The 18,088-nt window shown below is 39.1% G+C and overlaps 1 protein-coding gene across 1 annotated transcript in view; it reads right to left on the bottom strand.

The window, feature by feature from the left end:
* Positions 1–17,752, bottom strand: part of GUCY1A2 (guanylate cyclase 1 soluble subunit alpha 2) — a 446,276-nt gene extending 428,524 nt beyond the window's left edge. The window contains exon 1 of the mRNA XM_072611211.1: positions 16,665–17,752. Coding sequence (XP_072467312.1) covers positions 16,665–16,958 — 294 coding nt within the window. The 5' untranslated portion in view covers positions 16,959–17,752. The remainder of the gene's footprint in view (positions 1–16,664) is intronic.
* Between the last annotated feature and the right edge of the window lie 336 nt (positions 17,753–18,088).

Raw genomic sequence — 18,088 nt, 5'->3', positions numbered from 1 at the left:
TGATACTGGCTTTTTAAAAGGCTGATCTAAACCTAAGACCCAAATTGCAAGAGTTAGTGTTTGGGAAATACTAGTTAGTAGTTATCAGGATTTCTAGTTCTGATTTAAGAGAAGAGATTATATTCCAAAAGAGAAACAAAGTCAACTGAATATATATTCAGAAAAAAGACCCAGACATTCCCTAGATATCTGAAACCCTCAGCGAACCCTTACCTATCATCAAAAAATTTGAAAATGTCACCAAAAAAAGGTATAAAATTTACAAGGTTGATGATTAAATCCATCTATAATCTGGTCTAGATCTGCCATTCTACCATCTATCTTCCATTATTCTATTTATCTCCCATTATTCTTGATACTAACCTTACACTTTAGATTATTCTCAGAACATGTTGTACTAATTCACATTTATATACCCTTGATCATTCTGTGCTGCCTACCTGAAATGCCCCATCCCTTCCCTCTGCTCTTGCCCACCTACCTTCTCTATGAAGACTTAACCAAACATTTCCATTTACATTGATCTAGATCCTCTTCCTTTAGACTCCTACAATATGTACTATATGCACCCCTAATCTCAGCATTTAATAACATACTCCTTCCTATTATTATTTACATACTTCATATTTCTATGTGAGCTTGAATAAATTGAAGGCCCAAGGTTAAGGGGTCTATCGTATTCTTCTCTGATATTCTCAAAAATACTTAGTATAGTGCTACACATATGGTAGTTACTCAGTAAACTTTAATGTTTAATAATGAATAATAATATGCAACTTTTTGGCTTCATTTTAAATTCACAGACCTTTATTAGGTATCTGCTATATACACAGCACACAAAACGCTGAAGGAAACACAAAGTTCAGATAAGACCCATTCTCAGCCCACATAGGCTTTAGAGGCAAGTAGGGAGACAAGACACAAAATATACACAACTATAACATACAATACCACATACATGAATAAAAGACATTAAAATGCCATATGTGGTCTGACATAAAAGAGTATTAATGGACAGGGGGATCTGGAAAAGTTTTATAGAGAAAATAGCATCTGAGCTGAGTGTGAAAGGATGTGTTAAATTCAATGAGTAAAGAGGAGGGAAGATATTCCAAGTATAGGAAGCAAGTGAGGATGTGGCAAAGTACAGAGTTTGCTCAAAGGACAGAGCTGCATCTTGTGTTAAGAGGTTCTGGCAGGTAAACACTAGTGCTTTGGGATCACAGATTTGAAGATCTGGAAAGAACCTCAGAGTTCATCTAATGCAACCCCAATCTCTACAGCATTCTTCAAAAGTGGTCATGCAGCCTCTGAGGAATTTCTCCCCAACTCTTGAAGTAGCACATTCCATTTTAAGACAGCTCTAACTGTTGAAAATTTTCTGTTTATATCAAGCTGAAATACATCTCTACTATCTTCTGCTCCTGGTTCTGCCATCTGTGACCGGGCAAGACAAGTCTAATTCCTTTACCACATGACAGATCTTCAGATACTTGGATCTTATATCCAAGTCTCCCAAAATTAGTCTCTGATTAATTTTTAACTCCAGCTTTGTCTACTTATACAATTGATTGGGTACACTAGGTTGAGTGTCTCCATTCTGAGAGGTTTTTTTTTAACTTGTAACCATAAGCCTGGGGTAACTCTAACTCCCACTAAGGAAAGATGTTCAGCACAACTCTGGAAGGAAAGGTTAAACGAGAAGAAATTCAGGGCAATAATAACTATCATTTGTATTGTGCTTTCTAGTTTGCAAAGACCATTACATATTGTCCTATTTGAATTAGCTATTGCTCAATTACTCATACATGTATTCCTAGTGCTTAACAAATGCTTGATTGATTGATTGAAGCAACAGGTATTATTATCTTCATTTTACAGTTGGAGAAACTAAGATTCCAAATATGTAATAATCATCATCAAAATCATACACATATAGGACACTTTGATGTTTTCAAAGCACTTTTCATAAATTATTCATTGGATCCTCACAACAAACCATAAGCTAGGAGCTACTGTTATCTCCTTCTTACAGCTGAAGAAACAGCAGACTAAGTGGCATGCCTGTGGTCATCTTGTAGATTTCGTGGTTTGATTTTTCAGTCATGTTCATCCCTCCAGGACCCCATCTTGGGATTTCATTGGCAAAGATACTGAAGTAGTTTTCCATTTCTTTCTCTAGTTCATTTTACAGATGAGAAAACTGAGGTAAACAGCATTAAGTGATTTGCCCAGTGCCACAAAACTAGTAAGTGTCTGAGGCTGGATTTGAACTCATGAAGATGAGTCATTTTTTTCCCCTAAAGTCTCTTTTAATGCTTTATAAATTTTATTCTGAACTTAATAAAACATATAATAGAATAGAAAAAAAGATGATTATACAGGAAAGTACAAATTTATTATGTATAATTTGCTCTTCCTTTTAAATATATAATAAAGTTATCATGGAACTTTGTGTTTTCCTGTTTTTCTTCCCTCCTCCCCACCCTAAAGATGACAACTAATAGACATAAGCATATATATACATATGTATATATGTAGGTATATATATACACATATGTAAAAATACTCTCTATATATTTATATTTATCAGTTCTTTCTCTGGATGCAGGAGCTCAATAATCTTAGAAAAACATCAATACATTTGCACAAAATAATAAAAAGTGAAATGAGCAGAACCAAGAAAATGGTGTAAAAACTAACAATAATATTGTTTTAAGAACAACTTTGAGCGACTAAGTCATTTTGACTATGAAAAATACCTAAATTAACTATAAAATACATATTAGGGAAGATGCTATCCAGAGAAAGATGAGTCTTCCTAATTCTAAGCCTAGTACTTTATCCATGGCACAATCTAGCTTCTGTAGTAAATATCAGAATTATTTCAAACTCTGATCTTCTCACCTCCAAGTTGGGCCCTTCAATCACCAAACCATGTTGCCCCTCAGACTGCTCCAAGTTACCAAAAGGAGGTAAGAAGGCAATCAATTCTACTGGTTCCCAATTCAGACACAGTTGACAGATGAAATAGTTCTGAAACCTTCTCCTCTGAATTTCATACAAATTTATAAAATGGACAATTCTGGGGGATCTTTGGTCAATCTCACATTTCCTGGAACTCTCCAGGCTAGGCTAGAAATTCCAAAGAGGATTCTGAATTTTCTTCACGTTCTGAAGGAAATCAGAGAAACCAGAATTAGTACAGGCCTTAATCAAAATCTCTAGGTCAGTTTCAAGGTGGTGTGGCACTCTCTACTGTGACCAGGTCTCCCATAGGTACCAGCCCCAGGGAGACTATATAGATTAAACTGAGCTCACAGACTACACTACCATATGATTAATTTGTCACAATTTTAGGCTTTGGAATCTTCTGGAAAACTGTGACAACTAGGTGGCACAGTAGATAGAGTACCAGGCCTGGCACCTCCTGAGTTCAAAGCTGGTCTCAGACATTTACTAGCTGGGTGACACTGGATGAGTCACTTGACCCTGTTTGCCTCAGTTCCTTCATCTGTAAAATGAGCTGGAGAAGGAAATGGCAAACACTTTGCCATGAAAACCTAAAAAAATGACTGAACAACAACAACCGAAAAAGGGAGACATCAGGTAGTCAATTCTTCAACATACAGACACTACTTGTTTCTGTCATTTCAGTTATTGTCCTTTGTTCTCAAAAAGGACCAAAATGACATCACCATGATAAAGTGAAGTTTCATTGTGTCTGACTGTGGCTGATCAGACCAATAGGAACTCAGAATGCTCTACCACAGGTTGGGCACAGATCCATAATGAACATTTGTGGTAGATATTCCAAATTTGTGCATCCTACGTTTCCTTTGTGCTGTTTCAATTCTGCTTTGTTCACAGAGCATAGCACCCTTTCTGATGTGGTCACACCATGCCGAGAGGTCCTATATGTCACCCAATCAAATCCAAAATTCTTGAGAGAGACCTTGACGGTGTCCTTGTATCACTTCTTCTGACCACCATGTGATGACCTGCCCCCCTGCGAATTCTTCATAAAACGGTCTTTTTGGCAAGTGTATATTTTGCATTCAAACAGTGTGACCAGTCCATCAGAGCTGCACCCTCTAAAGCATAGTTGAATGCTTAGTATTCAGTTCAAGCAAGGGTCTCAGTGTCTGGTAACTTATCCTGCCAGGTGATCTTCAGAATCTTCCTAAGACACTTCAAATGGAAGTGATTCAGTTTTCTGGCATGATGCTGGTAGACTGTGCATGTTTCATAGGTATACAACAATGAGGTCAGCACAAAGGCTCTGTAGACCTTCAGTTTGGTAGTCAGTCTAATACCTCTTCTCTCCCAAACATTTTTTCAGTGCCTCCCAAACACTGAGCTAGCCCTTGCAATGCATGCATCAATCTCATTGTCAATGGGTACATCCCTGGAAAGTACACTACCAAGGTAAGTGAACTTATCCACAGCATTCAAAACTTCTCCATTTGTTGTAACTGATGGTTCCACGTATGGATGGTGTGGTGGTAGCTGATGGAGCACCTGTGTTTTCTTGGTGTTAATTATTAGGTAAAAATTAGCACAGGCAGCAGAGAACTGATCCATACTTTGCTGTATCTCAGCTTCAGAAGCTGCACTGAGTATACAATCATCTGCAAACAGAAAATCATACACCAACATTCCCTCCACTTTGGTCTTGGCTTGTAGCCTTTTCAAATTGAAGAACTTACCATCAGTATAGTAGCTGATCTTGATGCCCTTGATTTACATGGCTGAAAACATCATGCTAAAAAGCATGGGAGAAAGCACACAGCTCTGTTTCACTCCATTGATTCTGTATTGAAAAACTAAGAGCACTTAAGAAGTATTTTGTTGAATTGAATGAATAAACTTGTGACCTTTTTTATCTGTGTTCTTTCCCCAGTCCTGAGCACAGTACCTGGCACATAAGAGAAACCTAATATGTGCTTTTTTATCTATTTTTATTCTCTTGTCTTATAAAACTGCTAGCTGATTTCAAATTGCTGTTTAGCTTTTCATATGATGTCAAAGGCTCATAGGGGTTTATAATTGGATGCGACATTAAATAAAATCTGATCCTTCCTTCTGCATTTCAGGAAAAATGTCATCTTCTCAACTAAACTGTTAACAACTTAAGCAGTGAAATGATTTTATATACTCTTTGCATGCCCGACAGCATAATGTGGTGATGCCTTACACGCAGGAAGTGTACCATAAATATTTGGTTAATTAATTAAAATCTCAGTGGCTCAGTTATTTTTCTTTCAAATGGTGAGAATACTATCTGCTCTCCTCATACACAAGGGCCATTATGATGATCAAATTAAAAAAATAGATGTGAAAGTGTTTTGCAAAGTTAAAGGCACTATAATTTATAATGTCATAATAATAGATGACCTGATTTCTACTCTTACCGATGAGTCTAGCACAAGGACAGAAACAGCCTGTGATAAGGCTGCTGAAGCAAGAGCATCAGCTCAACCAGGGAGGCAAGTATGCAGACCAATAGCATTTATTCAGTATTCAAGCACCAGGGACTAAGCAATTACTCAGTCAACCCACAAATACTTGAGTGCCTCCAGTATTTCAAGTACTGTGCCAAGCACTGGGGAGCCAAAAATCAATAAGTAAATAGGCCCTGCCTTAAAGTAGCTTACATTCTTACAAGTGGCAGCAAAAGGTACACATGTAAATAAATAGAAAACATGAAAACAAAGTAAATAGAAGTTTATCTGCATTGGAAGAGGAAGTCTTTTGCTTGGGAACTTTGTACACCAGTGAAGTTCCAGGTGTAGCAAGAAATAATAATAGTAAAAATAAAAAATAAAACTTTACTTGCCAGAGAGTGAAGAAAGGAAAGTAGACTAGCAGCTGGAGATCATACAAAATGAAGCACTTGAGCTGAGCTTTGAACAGAATAAGAGGTGGCAGAGAGGGATAAGTTTGCTGGGCATGAGAACAATCTGTATAAAGGAAGAAAGATTGAGTGTTATAGGAACTGCAAGTAAGCCAGTGTGACCGGACCAGGAGTGGGGAACCTGTAGCCTTAACGCCACATGGGACCTTCTCAGTCCTTTGACAATCAAAAGGTTGCACTTAAGGACCAAGAAGGCCACAGGTTTCCCACCCCTGGATTGGACCATAGAGTATGTGAAGAAGAACACATAGGTACCTGGAAAACAGTCTGGAGGAAATTACATAGATTTTTAAATGCCAAACTGAGGAGTCTGAATTTTATCCTGGAGACAGGACAAGTACTGAGGATATAAAGTAAAAACAGTCCCTCCAAGGAGATTGTGTTCTCTGAATTAGAATTCAGAATATATTGGAAATAATTTAATGTTATTAATGTTATATTAGTACTAAGAAGGTTTTTGGAGGGGGGCAGAGCCAAGATGGTGGAGTAGAAAGATGGACTTGTAGAAGCTCCCCCCACAGCCCATAAAATACCTGTAAAAAATTACTCTAAAAAAATTCTAGAGCAGCAGAAGCCACAAAACAACAGAGTGAAAGAGATTTCTAGCCCAAGATAGCCTGGAAGGTCAACAGGAAAGGTCTATTGCACTGGGCTCAGAGTAGAGCACAGCCCAGTGGGCTGTGTGGCATGGCAGGGACAGGACTGAGCAGGCTTCAGGGCACCACTTTAGGAGCAGCAGTTCCCAGATTGCTCAACCCACAAATGCCAAAGACAGCTTGAAAGGTCAGTGAAAAACTCTTTCACTTGGGTAAAAAGGAGACGCAGTCTGGACCCACCAGCAGCAGTCACTGTAGTGGCAGCATCCATTTTTGGAGTCCTCAGCTTAAAGACCCTGGGGGAACTGAGCCTATGATCTGAGAACTGAGCCTATGATCTGAGTCTCAGCCCTGAATGGCAGCCCAGGGGTGAGGAGGAGTGCTAACTTGGTGGAACTGGTGAAGGCTCTGGAGAAGGAATCCTACTTGCAGATCCTGGGCAGAAGAGTGTTTGTGGTTGCTTCCAGACCAGAGTGCAGGCCAGGAGAGGAGTAAACTCCTCTCCCTTGATTGTGCTACCTTGGAGGAACTAAGAACTTACAGGTTTCCAGAGTATACCCTCCTCTTGAAAAAGGATTCAAAAGTCAAGTAACTGGCTAGGAGAATGCCCAAAAAGGGGAAAAAATAAGACTATAGAAGGCTACTTTCTTGATGAACAGGTATTTTCATCCATCCTTTCAAATGAGGAAGAACAATGCATACCCTCAGAGGTAGACATAAAAGTCAAGGCTTCTGCATCCAAAACCTCCAAAATAAATATGCAATGATCTCAGGCCATGGAAGAGCTCAAATAGGATTTTGAAAATCAAGTAAGAGAGGTGGAGGAAAAATTGAGAAGAGAAATGAGATCAATGCAAGAAAATCATGGAAAGCGAGTCAATGTCTTGCTAAAGGAGACCCCAAAAAAATACTGAAAAAAATAACACCTTTAAAAATAGGCTAGCTCAATTGGCAAAAGAGATCCAAAAAGCCAATGAGGAGAAGAATGTTTTAAAAAGCAGAATTAGCTAAATGGAAAGGGAGGTTCAAAAGCTCACTGAAGAAAATAGTCCTTTAAAAATTAGAATGGAGTAGATGGAAGCTAATGACTTTAGGAGAAGCCAAGAAATTACAAAGCAAAACCAAAAGAATGAAAAAATAGAAGATAATGTGAAATATCTCATTGAAAAGAATGAATGACCTGGAAAATAGATCCAAGAGAGACAATTTTAAAATTGTGGGACTACCTATTAGTACTAAAAAATCTATGATTTCATCAGAGTGAGGGACTTTTAGTGTGGGAACTTCCTTCACCAATGCAGATCACAACCCATTAACAATTTAGTAGATAATCAATTAAACATTTATTAAGTGCCTTCTCTGTTCCAGATACTGTGCTAAGTGCTAGAAACCTTAAGGGTCTACTTGAGACTCAGACAGGCAAGTGACTTGCCCATTCTCACATAGCTAGTAAGTGGCAGAAGGAGGCTTGGAACTCATTCTACATAACTCCAAGCAGAGCATTTCTTCCACTTTACCATACTGTTTCTTAATGTTGTATTATCATGATTATTATCATTAATCTTCTTCTAAAGTCCTACTCCAATGCTTCCTGGTGATGTGGAAGTGGCCCTTACCTCTCAATCAGGCTACACAAGGCCTGATAGGTCCATGCTAGAAAGACTCTACATTGATATCAAAGGGCCAGTGTAGATAAATCTGGAAAAACTTAACACCAAATTGGCTGCAGGTGATAAATTGATTGGTCAAGTAATTCTTAAAGATCATCTTATATATCATGGAAGGTTTACTATTTGCATTAGTAGAAGAAATAGGAACACTACTGAAATTATAGATCTAGTTTATAGTCTAGAACAATGAGACTAATTATAGCTGATATTGGCAAGGTGCTTTATTGCTCCAAAGTGCTCCACCTACATTATTGCATTCAGCTCTCACTGAAACATTGTAAGATAGTTTGCATGAGTTATGAGAGTATTATTATTCATATGTAGGGATAAGAACTGAAAGACGTTAAGGGAACTTACCTAAGCTACTGAGCTGTCCAACCTAGTGGGAAAAGGACTGATCTTAAGAATCCAAAGACACATTTCAGGTCTGTGCCTGTTATTTACTAGTATGGACAAGTCACTGAATCGTAGAAAAGGTAATTAAATCCTTTGAGAAAGAGTGTTCTTATCTATAAAATAGAGATAACAGTATCTGAATTACCTTTTTCAAAAGGTTCTTGTGAAACAAATGAAATAATTATTAATTACATGCTAACGTTATTTATAAAAACCATTTTTAGTGTCACATATATTTGATACATAACCAAATTTGAAGTCTTATTGTTTTATTCAATCCAATGAGGATTTAAGAAGCTGTAACCATGTGCAAGGTATTGTCCCAGGCAGGAGAAATACAAAGCCAAAAAAGAAACTATTCTTGCTGTCAAATAATTCTATTCAATAATTCTTGATACAAGGTGAAAATGGGTCTAAACATTTGAGCATGACTTCTGTCATGCGAATGCAAATCTAAATAATGTATTTGACATGGCCAAACATACCACAAAAGGGCAAAAATGAAAATTAGGACTAATTAAACTTCCCTAATAGTGTGAGGGTAATAGATTTTGCTATTAAAAAATGTCAAGGTTAGAGCAAGGGTTCTCAAATAGGAACTTAAAAGTTTGGGCCGAATCTCTAGCTCACACTTCCTACAAAAACTGAGAAAAAACTGAAGTCCATATGGCAGCCACATGTTGCACCTAAAAATATTCTCACAGCTTAGTACTGGAATACATGATGTTTAAATTGCTTCTGGATGTGTGTATAATTCCAGTAGGAATGACTAAAGCTCTTTAAAGATATACAGTGGGCAATCTACTCCTTCAGAAAAAGCAACTATTTTGCTGCTACATTCAAGAAAATTACCAAAGATATTTGCTATTATCATGGAGCATGTCCAGAGCAGAGTACAAATGGAAGAGTGATTTCTTACAAATAATGAGGTCTTTCAGTTGCTCCTCAGTCAGTCCATCAGTTATAAAGTGCTTACTATGCACTTATACTGTGCTAAGCATGGATACAGAGAAAGACTCCTGATTGCAGAACACATTGTATTGATTATACCAACTCCAGAACATTACAGAAAATTCCAATGAGACCCATGATATCTCAGAAGAGTTAAAGGTAACTATCCACACAGGAAATACTAAGTGGAAAAAAGAATGTTATTCTTCAAAGACTGGTCTACACTTGTACGGATGACCCACAGAGTTGGTACATGAATGCATGGATCTTCAATAGATCCTGACTTAGGAGAAATAGTAACAGGGCATAGAGTTGAACAGGAGTAGTCAAAGAACAGGTTGGTTAACCTTTGGGGAATTGAAAAATGCTTTTAATGTCCCTAAACTTATCCCTGAAACTCAGGGCCATCTTTTTAAAATCATTATTCTTCTGGTGATACTGTATGGCTGGGAGTCACAAATACCACACTGTTCAAAAAATTTAACTTATGGGCCATCCAAAGAACAATGGAGAGGCATATGATTGGCTGCAACAAATCACAGATGGAAAAATAATTTTTCAGGAGAAACAGTATAAAGGTTATCATTGGAGAAATGGATGACTGATGGGCCACTCTTCTAGCAGAAGGGAAGGATAATGATTGAACAAATAACCAGTGTGCTCCTCTGGTGCCCACAGTTCGAAATGCTTCTAAGCTACTGGGTAGAATCCCTATGGAAGACTTCTGGTTGGATATGGACAGTTGTCACACAGTATGAGACAGTACAGTATAGATGAATTACAATCTGCTCTGTTGCATGGCAATCTCCATTAGTGAGACTACAGTCCAATGAAAATATTCAACAAAAGATCATTATAATAAACATTTTGTTTTTCTTTCAGCTCCATATTATATATGCATTATACATCAATATTGTATAGACATGTATATACGTATCCATGTGAATATATATGAATATATATTTATATAGGTTGCCCTAAAAGTCTTGGTGCAATTTTAAGCCTTGATAATTCAAAGACATTTTTAGAACACTGTGTGCACATGTGTGTATGTATGTGCATGTATGTGTACATACATAGGCAGTAATACCAAAGCAAATGTGAATAATTACAGGAGACAATAAAGGTTTGGATAAAAATACATAGTGAAACATAAATGTTCTTCCCACACATCTCAGAGTCCTTCAAGGTAGATAAATTATATGCTGCAAGAAGAGAATATATAATCATATGTCACTTCTATGTGCTATCTAATGCTCATTTATGCCATTTTCCTCTATCAAAATTAATCATGCAAAGATTTAACAATTAATCTGGCAGCAAAATACTAATACAGGGGAGCATATGTATATAAGACATATATAACATCAGTCTAGGTAATTGCTGCTTCTCACAAATTAGGCTTTCCTAAACACAGGTCACAACATTTTGTATATTACCAAGAAGAAACTTTGTGAATGATAAAGCAATTTAAGTAAACAATTTCCTTTCCCTCTCTCTGTTTATTCAATATTATGCTATTTTGAAAATATAGCCATTCTTCCAAATGTCTATTTCTGGTTATTTTTAAGAAAGGAAATGTGGAAATTATTTTTATAAGTTTATTTATCTTTCAGTAGCTTGATGGAAATACTTGAAAATGAATCTTTTAATTATCACAGCAATAGACAGTGTAATAAAAAGATTCTTAATTATTAATTTCTTTAATTGATTACAACACAATGCCACCTAAAATGTGGTATATTTCTGTATATCTATGTCTTGCATATGTTGATATTTATGTATATATGTATACACAGACGTGTTTATATATATATATGTACACACAGCGTATAGGTATTGATTGTTTTAACACATTCTGAAAACATTTATGATAAATAGGTAATTAAATAAGCAAATTTTTAAATACATCGAAAGAGACAGATGTTTCAAGATGTTCAAATATGATTGAGTGAAATTAATAGAACTCAATAACTTTTAGGATCAATGCAGCAAGTGACTATAGATTGATATACGTATACATTAGAAATATATTTTCTAATGTGTACAAAGCTAAACCTATAATCCACCAAAATAGCTTTTATCTAGATTCTCAAACTGTAATAATCCTGTTGTCAAAATTAGGTATCAAATTTCACATGGAAATAACAAAAAGCAAACTGGACTTACTTTAAGTATACATTAAAATAAGCTATTTGTGTTTTTTAAATTACTTTTTCTTGACTTCTTTGCTTGTTATATTGCTTTTCCAGGTGGCGCTCATCCATTCATATTTAGTATTAGAAAAGCTACATATGATCTTATTTATTCCTCCTCCTTATTTATTCTTTCCTTCCATTTTTGACTCACAGAAATGCAACTTGCCATTCCTAAATACTGAACTCTTTTGCCCCTTGAATACTAATTCCCTTTCCCCTCTCCTTCTTGAGCGTTCTCTATGGGTTTTCTCTCTCAACATCTTTGCCTGCTCAACCTGGCAGTCACCCTATTATGCTACTTCTGTTTCTTCACATCTCTTCTCTGATGCCTCCCAAATCTCTCTGCTTTAGGCAGTATTGCCCCCAAAGTGCTATTAGTCCTTCTCTTGCAAGGAATACCTAATAAATCTTTTCTGATCTCATGGAACATCTCTCAGTAGCCAACTGACCCTGTAGGACAGACCTAAAACTGATGTCTAGTGCCAATGTTCTAAGTTCCTTAAGTTGTAAGAAAAAAATTCAAGAATAAATGAGTTACTAAATTCATTCTAGATGTGAAAAGCCCAGCTGTTTCTCCATATGTGTTCCCAAGTATTAAATTATTTTAAATTAAGTAACTTCTAATTCAGTTTTCATTTTTTAATTCAGCCCTGTAGGATTTTTTTATGGGAACGATGATGACAAAGATGGTGATGATAATAGCTGTGCCCCATGGAATCATGATAAAATATACAAGGTTACTTGTATTGCTATAGAATTTTTCATTATCACCATTATCATCACCATCAACGTCGTCATCATAACAATTAGCATTTACATTACTGCTTTAAGATTTGCAAAGTACTTTACAAATATTTTCTTCTTTTATCCTCACTACAGCCATGGAGGGTGGATGCTATTATTGTCATTATTTTACAGATGAGGAAACTGAGGAGACAGAGCTTAAATGCTTTGCCCAGGGTCACACAGCAATAAGTGTCTGAGGCTGCCTTTGAACTGGAGACTTTCTGACTGCAGGTCAAAGACTCAGTCCACTGTGCTACCTGTCTTTTCATGCTCTCCCTCAAGGGAATTTCCCTTAAAATAAAATAATCAAAATATTGGAGGCCTTGAAATAACTGATAGTATATTTTAATGGAAGATAGCATGGTGTAAGACCAGGAGCTGGAAGCCCTGGACCCATCATGACCTAGCTGTGTAACCTCGGAGGAATCATGTAACTCCAATATGCCTCAATTCCTCTTCTACAAAATTAATGATATACCTGCCTACCTATATCCCAGATAAAATAGTTAGCAACCAATGTGGAAACATTTTCTCAAAAGTCAAAACTCTCAAAATTATGTTATCTATCATCTATGCAGATGCTTCTACTAACCTATTGCCCATTGTAGAACATATATTTTGTTCTGTGTTGGTCATTTAGTTGTGGAAATGTTATATTTAAGCTCATCCCTTCAATAATTCTAAAGCTAAGATCACACTACAAAAACAAATGAAATGTTCTGACTTTGAATGTTTCTCTTGTCAATTAAATAACAATGACTGACATTTCTAAAACATTACACATACATTATTATCTATGAGCCTCATGGAGGTCCTGTGAGCTAGAGACTACAGATAATGTTGTCTCCATTTAATAGATGAGGAAACTGAGGTTTGGAGAGGATTAGTGATTTCCCTAATCACATGGCTAGTAAATGAAAGAGAGGAATTGACACTGTCTTCCTGCCTACAAGACCAGTACTCTTTCTACTACACCATGGTACATATTAGTAATAACAAGTTGATTGCAATCAGTTCGGTTTCCTTACCTAAACTGGAGATAACAACACCTGACCTACCTACCTCAAAAGGGAAAGGAAATCAAAAATGGGAAAACATTTGGTAAACTGAAAAGTGCTATGAAAATCTAAACCACTAAAATATCTTCTGTGAAAAATCTACAAGATCCTCTCCTGGGAATAAAAATGAAATGTTGCTGAATCATCCACTAATATTAACCACTTTCAATTATCTTATCTCCTAATTAAGCTCATTTCCTTTCACCTACTTGTTTTGTTCGGTATGGTTCCTTGAGAGGAAGAAAATAGCTATCAGAGCCCACCACTGAGTGTCACAAAATACGCTATGAAAGACTGCCAAAAGTGCCACCACATCACTCCCTAGTGTAAATCCAAAACTAAAAGTGAGGTGACAATCAGTATTATTCAAAACATTGGGATATTCAGCTGCACTAAGAGGGAAATGCCTAGGATCTCTATTAGCCTCTTAGGTGTATTCAGAGAGGTCCTGTTTTCTGGCTGAGTTGGGAAATGAAATTGTTGTATGATTTTTCTCATTAACATTTTCAATGGAACTTTTTAGCACAATGTGTCCCAGCTTGCAGAGCAATAAGAAATTGAAGGGAATGAGGGAGGGTGAGTAGCAAAACCAAAGCAGCTTCAAAACCTAATCCATTCAATGACTGCCCTTCAACGACTCTGATGGGGACACCTTTGGCCAACTAGTACTGATTACGCTATTACTCAAAAGGATTTAATGTTCCAAACTAGATTTTAAATGGCTACTAAACATCTATTAACACAGAACAAAACTAAATCATGAATGAGATAGTCACACATACTTTGTAAAAACCTGTATTTTAAAAATATTCCAGATACTAAAGATTTTTTGTTTGGTACATATATTTACACTGACATCAATGAATGTCTTTCAATTATGAATTCTAAAGGTTCTTATTTTTGTGTTAATTATTTGATTTCTCCACACCTCAAAGAAGTTGTTTAAGTGGTTTTAGGTAAGAGTGTCTTGATTTACTTTTGAGTCTTTTGTAAATTCCTGCTTCCTAGGCAATCTGGGATGATTGTGGAGGAGCGAAATGCTTTCGAACAAAGCCAAACATTCATCTTAATCAAAATGACAGCAAAATCACTGTATCAAAAATCTATTTGTTTTGTGGACATTTAAAACCTCTTCTATGAAGAATGTATAAAGGAAACAAATGCCGCTCTTGTCCCCCTCCTTGTACTAGCATAAATCAAGGAAGTACATGTTGCTATATGTGTGTCTTAGGCTTTTTTTCTCTTTTCTCAGGGCATCCACTTTGTGATTTGTGACATAACATTGCCCCCCAAGGCTGTGCACTACCAAGCTGATGTTCCTATTTGAGAACACACTTCATTCAATCCTTTCTGGAGGAGAAAATAACCTTGCTTAAATTTTATGCCTGAGCTTTTCCATTAAGAAGTAGAAGTTCAATTAAGAGAAAGAGAAAAACAACAGGGTAAGGAGGGGGGAGTGATTTTCATAGATTCTAAATAAAAGTTTCTAATAGTTCTTCAATATTTCCCACTGCTTAGATTCCACAATGAATTCCCAGAAACTCCTGGACTCCTGACCAATCTAGACAACCTATGGAACCCTGATTCCCCAATGCTCCACTACAGAGACCAGTTATCCAAATCCTAGAGCTGCCCATCCTACCAAAGGGATGCAGTCAAATTGTTTTCAGATTTATTATGGACATTCAGGAGCCTTCTAAACCAACTGCAAGTACTTGGGCAATAGAGAGAAGTTCTTTTGAGTCAGAAGCCTGGTGGCCAAGGTGACAATGAGCCAGATATTAGGGAGAAAAAGGGAGGAGAGACTGAATAGAGCATTCAAGGAGCTCAAGGAAACAGAATGGTGATATATCTCTCTCTCTCTTTCATCATAAAGATATATATATATATACACACATACACACACACACACACACATATATATATGAACATGTAAAATCTCCCTATCTATCTATCTCTTTCAGAGTCTACAACAGAATGGACACAGTAGGAGAAACTATACAACTCAGGAGACAATGATCTAGAGTGTCTCCCCATAAGAAAAGATGGATAAGGGTTGGTAAACTCAGAAGGAAAAAGACCCTGACCAAGGAAGAAAACTCTTAATAAGTGCTGAATTGATTTTTTAAGAATTTCAAGGACCAGGGGATGTGATGTAAATTTGAGATGAAAGAGGAATATGAAAATAGGGAACTATGGTACGTATCCAGGGAGACATGGGGGAAAGACATAAGAGAATGAAAGGAATGAAAGTGAAATGAATGAGGGAGAGAAAAGACATAAAATGAATCGGAAGAATTTGGGGGATGAACCAGAAATGGGACCAACAAGGAGTGAAAAAGATGCCTCACCGAGTCTCCAACCAGATGAGAGCTGGAAAGGTAGGCAGAGATATGGATAGGTTAATAAGAGGTTTCCAGGACAAGAGGCAACTCTTAAAAGTAATTTGATGGGAAGTTAGTAATGATCTAGGGGAATAAGGCAACCTGAATTATAGGTGTGAAATTCAGAAAACAGAAGGTTAGTCTACTGGCAGATAAGATGACAAAGAGTAGTAAAAAAGGTTTTCAGGAGAGGAATATTTAACAAAGGGAATGTTAACAAAGAGATGTTTAACCATAGGGAAATTAAGTGAGTAACGGAAGGAGAATGAAGGCTAGGATGAAAAAACTAGTTAAAGAAAAGCTCAAAAAGTTTAGGGGGTGATAAAACAGTGGATGCCCTGGAATGTTAGTGAAGTGACAGGAGGTGAGCAGGAGAACCAAACTCTTGGGGTGAGAGATTTCAAAAGGGGTACAAAAATATAGCCCAAGAGCCTAATGAGAGACGATGATCATGTTCCCCGAGTCCCATATCACTCCATCTTTTCAAAATCAGGAGCTGTTCAATGAGGAGGGATGGAGACCGATGCAAAGGTGACCAAAGAAGTGCGTCAGGGTGAAAGGTCCCGATGCCTCCTCCAGTGACCAAGTTTGTCCCGTTGCGCTTCATCCACCCCTTGACCCCAGCCCCAGCCAACTTTCCCCACTTCCCCTGTGCCCACCTCCCTCCCTTTTCCCCCGCCCCCCACCCCTCTGCTGCCAGGCGCTCACCGTGGGCGCCGTCAGGCGGCTGATGCTTTCGCCCAGAGAATCCAGGTTGACCCGTCTCCGGCGCTGTGCACGCCTAGCCCCTGCGGTCGCCGTGGCAGTGGCCGCAGCCGTGGCAGTGGCCGTGGCAGCCCTGGCAGTAGCGACTGCCTCGGGCTCCTGAGGGCCGGGAGGGCTCCGGCTGCCGTTCCAGCAGAGCTTGGATAGGGGACATTCGCTCTCCTCCTCCGGGCTGGTCTCCAGATAGTCCGACCCCAAGGAGCTGAAGGACTCGGAAGAAATCTTCCTCCGAGACATGCTGCTCCTGCTGCCTCCGCGGCGATGGCCAAGGCGCTGGGCAGAAGCGTGTCGGGAGCGCGGCGGCGGCGCGGGTGGCAGTGGCGGCGGCGGAGGCTCCGGGTGGCGCCGGGGACCGGGAGCAGGGTTGGCAGAACAACTAGAGGTGCCGCGGCCGCGCGGAGCTGCCAGCGGGCTCAGACGGGTAGGAACTCCTGGGGCCGCGGAGCCCCGCGAACCGGCTGCTCATGGCGGGAACTTCGGGCTTCCTGGTCACCTTCCCCCGGAGTCCCTCGGCTCCGGCTGTGGCGCCGGCTGCCCGGGCTCCCGCCTCCGCCGCGGCTCCGCTGCCGCCAGCACGGCCGCTGCTGCCTCCAGCCTCAGCGCATCTTCTTCCCCGGCTGCGCTGCGCTTTCAGGCAGGGGGGCGGGCGGGCGGTGGGTGAGTGTGAGGGTGTGTGTGAGTGTGTGTGTGTGAGTGTGTGAGTGTGTGTGTGTGTGTGTGTGTGTGTGTATGTGTGTGTATGCGCGCGCTCCTGTGTATGTGTGCGTGTGGGAGAGAAGGGGCGGGAGGAGGTTGGGGGAACCTTGTGATTTTGAAAGCAGACGCTTCTGCTACCCCTCTGTCTCCCTTGCTTTTTCTGTTTCCCCTCCCGTCTTTTCCTTCTTTCTCCTCCCTTCTCTCTTCTTACTCTCTCCCTTCCTTCTCTTTTTATCATCTCCTCCTCCTCCATTCCCCACCCCCATCCCTCCCTTCTTCTCTCTCCCCCCTCCCTCCGCCCGTATCACGTGTCCCCATCAGACTCATTTGGAGTCTTTCCCTAGCTTGTCGCCACATTTCAGAAGCAATGAGGACACTCCCCCCAACCCCCCGATGCTTAACTCTGCTTTCCTCCTTTCCCCTCCCCGCTGGATAGTCTGGGAAAGGGGTTACGAGGGGGCGGGGTGCAGAACTCAAGATAAAAGGGATATAAAATGACCCCACACCCAATTTTCTCTTGACTCTACCATTCCCAAATCCGTGGATTCCCGCGTATGGGGAGGCTGTTGCCTGGAGTAGAGTTAACTCTTGGAACGGGCATGGAATGAAGTAATGGGGGGAGGGGGTTGAAGGTAAAACGGAGATAGGTGGTCAGTCACTGTAGCAAACCT

This window comes from Notamacropus eugenii, chromosome 5 (assembly GCF_028372415.1).
Source record: "Notamacropus eugenii isolate mMacEug1 chromosome 5, mMacEug1.pri_v2, whole genome shotgun sequence".
Classification (NCBI taxonomy): domain Eukaryota; kingdom Metazoa; phylum Chordata; class Mammalia; order Diprotodontia; family Macropodidae; genus Notamacropus; species Notamacropus eugenii.
This window is presented reverse-complemented; position numbering and strand designations above follow the sequence as displayed.